At 37.3% G+C, this 7,412-nt stretch overlaps 1 protein-coding gene across 1 annotated transcript in view; it reads left to right on the forward strand.

Annotated features, from left to right (window-relative positions):
- Positions 1-4,189: 4,189 nt before the first annotated feature.
- The window catches only part of TBX15 (T-box transcription factor 15), a 109,155-nt gene continuing 105,932 nt past the window's right edge, over positions 4,190-7,412 (forward strand). Inside the window, exon 1 of the mRNA XM_073617524.1 lies at positions 4,190-4,487. Within this exon, the coding sequence (XP_073473625.1) occupies positions 4,283-4,487 (205 nt within the window). The 5' untranslated portion in view covers positions 4,190-4,282. The remainder of the gene's footprint in view (positions 4,488-7,412) is intronic.

Genomic DNA, 7,412 nt, shown 5'->3' on the forward strand with positions numbered 1-7,412 from the left:
AGGTCTCAGAAGACAGTGAATTCTGGGGGGTTGATATTGGGGGATCTTACCTGTTTTAGGACAGGGATGCTGGAGATATCTTGCAATCAGTGTATTTGGGGTCCCTGTGTATAAATCAGAAATCTGCCTTTATATTTGACCCATGTGGATGCAGTAAGGGTTAAGTCTGTGTCTCCCCCCTCCCCCCCCTAAAAGGTGATGTCAATCAGGATCCTCATGAAAGTTAGGAAAGTTTGGAGTCCCCTCCCCAGCACACCCCCCCCCCCCCCTTCGCCTCCCCTCATCCTCCCAGCAGTGGTGGTCAGTCAGTGGTCCACAGCAGACGGTGCAGCAGCTGCACTGATGTAGGGCTGGCACTGGTTGGCACTGGGGTGGCAGCAGATCATGAGTGACAGGAGGAGATCCACAGTCACCCTCAGTTCCAGAGCTCATGCCTTCTCTGTGGAAGCTCTGATCGGGGGGCACAAGAAGAGAAAGCTGCGGGACTGGCACCACCAGAAAGGACTGGATCTGTCTATGGATGGCCTGAGCCCACCGGAGGAGCTGGATGAGGAAGAGGACACGGGGGCATGTCTTGATCTCAATCCCGGTAAGTTCTGGGGAGGGGGATGCCAGCCTTTGCCCACTGGGGTCACTGCAGGCCACTGGGCTTAATATGATAAAGACTGTACCCATTGTTTTGTGGGAGCCTGGCGCAGGGGCATTGCATGGGATAACCCGGTCCTAAGCTTTGTATAGGACAGTCTGGCTAAAGGGTGTTGTATGTGGGATCCTGGCACAGGGGCATTGTATGATGAAGCCTGGCATAGAGGTGTTGTATATGGGATCCTGGCACAGGGGTGTCGTATGTGGGATCCTGGCACAGGGGTGTCGTATGTGGCATCCTGGCACAGGGGCATTGTATGATGGAGCCCAGCACAGGGGTGTTGTATGTGGGATCCTGGCACAGGGGTGTTGTATGTGGGATCCTGGCATGGAGCATTGTATGATGAAGCCTGGCACAGGGGTGTTGTATGTGGGAGCCTAGCACAGGGGCATTGTCTGTAGGAGCCTACCACGGGTGCATTGTATGTAGGAGCCTGGCACAGTGTTGTTGTATGTGAGATCCTGGCATAAAGGTGTCGTATGTGGGAGCCTGGCACAGGGGTGTTGTATGTGGGAGCTTGGCACAGGGGTGTTGTATGTGGGATCCTGGCATAGGGGTGTTGTATGTGGGATCCTGGCACAGGGGCATTTTGTGTAGGTAGCTGGCACACTGGGCTTAATCATATAGAGACTGCGCTTGGGCATTGTTTGTGGGAGCCTGCTGGCACAGGGGCATTGCATGGGATAACCCGGTCCTAGGCTTTGTATAGGACAGTCTGGCACTTGTATGTGGGATCCTGGCACAGGGGCATTGTATGATAAAGCCTGGCACAGGGGTGTTGTATGTGGGATCCTGGCACAGGGGTGTTGTTTGTGGGAGCCTGGCACAGGGGTGTTGTATGTAGGAGCTTGGCACAGGGGCATTTTATGTAGGTAACTGGCACAGGGGCATTGTATGATGAAGCCTGGCATAGGGGTGTTGTATGTGGTATCCTGGTATATGGGCATACTATTTGAGAGGATGGCACAGGAGTGAGTTATCTTAGAGCCTAACCCATGGGCAAATATCAGAGCCTGGCACACAGCCTGTCGTTGGAAGGATGTAGAGTGCCCAGCATTGTAGATGCACCCAGTTGGATATATTGCCCTCTAACCAGGACTTGTGTGCCCAATATACAAGTGGCAACCAGGTGCAGATATGTCTTTTCTTTGATGTACCTTAGATATGAGAGCTTATTAGATTTTTCCAGCCTGGAAGAAGAAAAAAATCCCAAGATTATATGGGAAAGCTGGGCACACATACAGGACCTATAAAGGAAGGAACCAAAAAATACCATGGCATGGCATGAGAAAAAGTACCAAGAGTACCGTACCAAGTATAGTGCATACAATGTATTCTATAATTTTATATATATAGATATGTATATATAGATATGGATATATATATTATATATATATATATATATATATATATATATATATATATAGATAGATAGATAGATAGATAGATAGATAGATAGATATATAAATATATATATATTTATATATATATAAATATATATAGCTATATCTATAGATATAGATCTATATCTATGTATATATTTATATTATTATTTTTTTAAATACAATTTGGAATAGATAGAATATACCAGAGTAGATCGCATATACAGTGTGTAGGAGCCACATAGGATCTGTATCATCTGTGCCCGTTTTAGTGCAGTCCATGTCATATCTGGGCTATTAAGTATATAAAATATCCAATAACTGCAAATTATTTATATTTTATTAACAGTAATGATAAAAATCATTTTACCAAAACATCAAGAAGGGGTAGGGATGCCGAAACTGTTGCCAATTATTAACTTTAATACTTTGTGTGGAAATCTCTTCCTTGATTCTTACAATAAAGTAAAAAACATTCTTGTTACTTTTAATAATATTTATATTATTATTATTTTATTTATATTAGTATTATTTTTTTTTAAGTAAGAAAATTATTATTATTTTTAATGTATTCTTTTATTTATATTATTTTCAGTTTATTAATTTATTATTATTTTATTTATATTAATATTATTATTGTTGTTGTTATTTTATCTATATTAGTATTTATTATATTATTATTTATTTATTATATTATTATTATTACTTAAGATTTTTTTATTATTATTATTTCTTAGTGAATTTGTCCCAGAACTATCTCTGTGAATATGTCACCATCAGAACATTTTTTTACATTTGTTTATTTAGTGAAAACAGTCAAATCGGTATCAATTTGAAAAATGTAGCTGTGTTTTGCGATCGATAAACGATTGCCGAAAAACTCCTGATCAATCCGATATTGTCAATTCGCGTAGGTTTTTTTTTTGTCAATTGAAGTTCATCAACGTTTCCTTTTTTTTAAAATTAATTTATTTTTTTTTTGCTGATTCCATCGGTCAAATCAGCATCAAATGAAAAACTTTAGCTGTGTTTTGCGATCGATAAACTATTAAAGAAAAAATGCATGATCGATTAGCTATTGTAAATTGGCTGAGTATTTTTTTTTTTTTTTTTTGACAATTGATCTTTCGCATTTTTTTTCTTTTTTTTTTTTTTGCAGATTCCATCAATTTTCGATTAATAGTTCCATTATTTTTTCTGGCTAAAGTAACTAGAAATTTTTTGATGCACTTTTGTTTCTGCTGAGTTACTTTTGTTATAAAAGCTAGCGTCTTCATTGCAAAATGAAAGTTTTTAACTTAACAAATACAGACTTTTTGTTTTATACATATAAATCTGTTTATTGATTTTTTTTAATTACAGACTTTTTTTAAATAAATCAGTTTATTGATTTTTTTTTTAAATACAGACTTTTTTTTAATAAATCTCTTTATTGATTTTTTTCAAATACAGACTTTTTTTAATAAATCTCTTTATTGATTTTTTTCAAATACAGACATATATATATATATATATATATATATATATATATATATATATATATATATATATATATATAAAATCTGTTTATTAATTTTTTTAAATACAGACTTTTTTTTAAATAAATCTGTTTATTGATTCTTTTCAAATACAGACTTTTTTTTTTTTTTTTTTTATGAGATATATATTTTTTAAAAAGGACTTTGTAACAATATTGGATTTCTCTAAGTACATTTTTACAATTCTTGGTTGTTTCCTTTTTTCTTTTTCAAAGTAGCATTAAAATGTATCAAAATGTTTCCCATGCACACATATAAAGTTACATCCTTTTTGAATAGCCAGGACTATTGGGGATCTGTTGCAATCACCTCGTATAGATCTGCATGTGTATAATTCTGAGCCCAGGAGGGGGTGGGGGGCAGATTGGGGTCCCTGTGTTTAGGAATTGGGGAGTCTGCCTCTCTATATGACTGATGGGGGTCCGTAAAGGGTTAAGTCTGTGTCTCCCCCCCCTCCCCCCCCCCCAGTGCTGTCAGTCAGGATCCTCCTGGAAGTTTGGATGAAAGTTGGAAAAAGTTTGGAGTCCCCTCCTCTGCCCTGTGATTGGCCAGCCCTGTGCCCCCCCCCCCTCTCTAGTCCCAGGGCAGGACAGGCCGGCCCCCCTCGCCTCCCCCTCAGCCCAGCAGTGGTGGTCAGTCAGTGGTCCGCAGCAGACGGTGCAGCAGCTGCACTGATGTAGGGCTGGCACTGGCTGGCACTGGGGTGGCAGCAGATCATGAGTGACAGGAGGAGATCCACAGTCACCCTCAGTTCCAGAGCTCATGCCTTCTCTGTGGAGGCTCTGATCGGGGGGCACAAGAAGAGAAAGCTGCGGGACTGGCACCACCAGAAAGGACTGGATCTGTCTATGGACGGCCTGAGCCCACCAGAGGAGCTGGACGAGGCGGAAGACACGGGGGCATGTCTGGACCTCAACCCTGGTGAGTGCCGGGGGGGGGGGGGGGAGATGCCAGCCTATGCCCACGAGGATCACTATCTGCCACCGAGGATAATATATTAGAATTTTGACATGGGCATTGTATGTGGGAGCCTGGCACAGGGGAATTGTTTGTAGGAGCCTGGCTGAAGGGCATATTAGGTGGGAGCCTGGCACAGGGTATTGTGTGTAGGAGCCTGGCACAGATGCACTGTATGTGGGAGCCTGGCACAGGGAATTGGTATGTAGGAGCCTGGCACAGGGGCATTGTATTTAGGAGCCGGGCAGAGGTACATTGTGTGTAAGAGCCTGGCACAGGGGCATTGTATTTAGGAGCCGGGCACAGGTACATTGTGTGTAAGAGCCTGGCACAGGGGCACTGTATTTGGGAGCCAGCTTCAGTGGTGTTATATATGGAAGCCTGGCACAGGGACATTGTATGTTAACGCCTGGCACAGGGACATGGCATTTGGGAGCCTGCTTCAGTGGTGTTCTATATGGCATTGATAGTGTTATATATGGAAGCCTGGCACAGAGGTGTTGTATGTGAGAACCTGGCACAGGGGCATTGCATTTGGGAGACGTCCCAAGCAGTATTATATATGGGAGCTTGGCACAGGGGAATTCTATTTGTGAGCTGGCACGGGGGCGCATTTTATGTGGAAGTCCCTGGCACAGAAGTATATTATGTGAGAGCCAGGCATAGGAGTATTATGTGTCAGAGCCTGGCACACAGCTTTTCATTGGAAGGATGTGGTGTGCCAGCATTGTATGTGTATGCAGTTGGCAATTCATATCCTGGCACAAGGACTTGTCTGCCCTCTTTACATGAGACAGCCTCAGCCGGGCACACAGGTGTCTTCTCGCTGGGTTATATGTGAGAGCTTAATGAATATTTCCAGCCTGGCAAGGGGAGGAATGCCCAGCTTTCTAAGGGACAGCCGGGCACACATTGATTATACAGGGCCCCAGAAATACCCTGCCAGATCTATATTGTGTGCAGAATGGATGATGTAGACCATAGTGGGTACTCTATAGTGTGCAGGGTGTGTATTTTACAGGGTATAAAAAAAAATATATATATATATATATATATATATATATATATATATATATATTTATTTTTTTATTATTATTTTATATATAATAATAAAATTATATATATATATATATATATATATATATATATATATATATATATATATATATATATATATATATATATATATATATATATATATATATATATATATATATGTTATTATTACTTATTTATTTATGTTTTATTATTTTTTTATGTATTTATTTATTTTTATTTAGAATAGTAGTGTGTAGCAGCCACAGAGAGTATTGCATCAGTATGACGTGTGAGATATCTGTTTCTGCTGCTGTTTTATAGCAGTCCATGTCATATCCAGAGTGTTCTCCAATCTCCAATGACTGCACAATTATCGGCCAAAATTATTTAATTAATATTGACAATGTGCTATATACTAAACTGACCAACTAGACAGGATGACATTAGGGTGACTGATGCAACATATTTTTTTTTTAAGATGATTATTATGATTATTAATAATATTTTTACTGCTCATTTAATAATGCTAATAATAACAATTATTAAAAAAAATAATCATAGTAGAAACTGATCATAATAATAACAATTATTAAAAAGAATAATCATAGTAGAAATTGATCATAATAACAATTATTAAAAAGAGTAATCATAGTAGAAACTGATCATAATAATAATTATTAAAAATAATAATAATAGTAGAAACTGATCATAATAATAACAATTATTAAAAAGAATAATAATAGTAGTAACTGACCTGTTTCATATAGCACGGTGTTGGGTTATCTGGGGAAATCACCAGACACAAATTAATTCTATACTGAGATTCGGAAAGTGTTTTAAGGGTTGAAGGTGAGAAAACATTTATGGAGGTGAAATAAAAATAATCTGTAAATTCCCCTTTTTTCTCTTGTCCTAGGAGAATTATTATCTGTCTTGGACATTATTATAGACGTTATCAAAGATATACGAGGCTTCTTCAAAAAGTTTTCCGCAATTTGTTAAACTGAAGTTCTATATATATAAAAGTGCGGAAACTTTTTGAAGACCCCTCATGGATATATATTGTTATATTTTTAGACATTCTTATATTTTACATATATTTAGAAAAAAAATGAGTCTTCTCTCTAAAATGATCTACATTATATAATTATCATGCAAAAATTCTATTTTATCGTGCTGTATTAGACTGATTACAATGCAAATATTTCGAAAAATAGTAACGTATTCACTGACTGATTTCTGGAGTAAAAAAAAAAAAAATCTCTAACGGAAGGATAAAAATATCACATATAATAATACTACTAATAATAACACAAATAACACAATAACACAAATTATAAAAATATTAATAATAATAATAATAGTAATAATAGTTATCATCACTATTGTAGTAGTAGTAGGAATTGTTTTTTTATTGAATATATTTTCTCTCAGCTCTTCTGTACAGTCTGGAGATCTTTTCTTTGTGCTGCTGGATGTACAGAGAGAGAATACTGTCTGAGAGCTTTGCAAAAAATAAAGAATACAATATAAAAAAGATATATACAGTATGTGTGTGTATATATATATATATATATATATATATATATATACACACACAGTATATACATATGCCTAGAACTGTGCAGATATAAAGTGATACAGGGAAATTATATATATCTATATATATATATATAGATATATATATATATATCTATATATATATATACACACAGTGTAATATATATATATATATAGATATAATATATATCTATATATATATATATCTTTCCCTGTATCACTTTATATCTGCACAGTTCTAGACACATATGGCCACCCTGTAAATGTGTACAACACAGCAGTGTATTATTT

The sequence above is a fragment of the Aquarana catesbeiana genome, linkage group LG02, assembly GCF_042186555.1.
Source record: "Aquarana catesbeiana isolate 2022-GZ linkage group LG02, ASM4218655v1, whole genome shotgun sequence".
Lineage (NCBI taxonomy): Eukaryota > Metazoa > Chordata > Amphibia > Anura > Ranidae > Aquarana > Aquarana catesbeiana.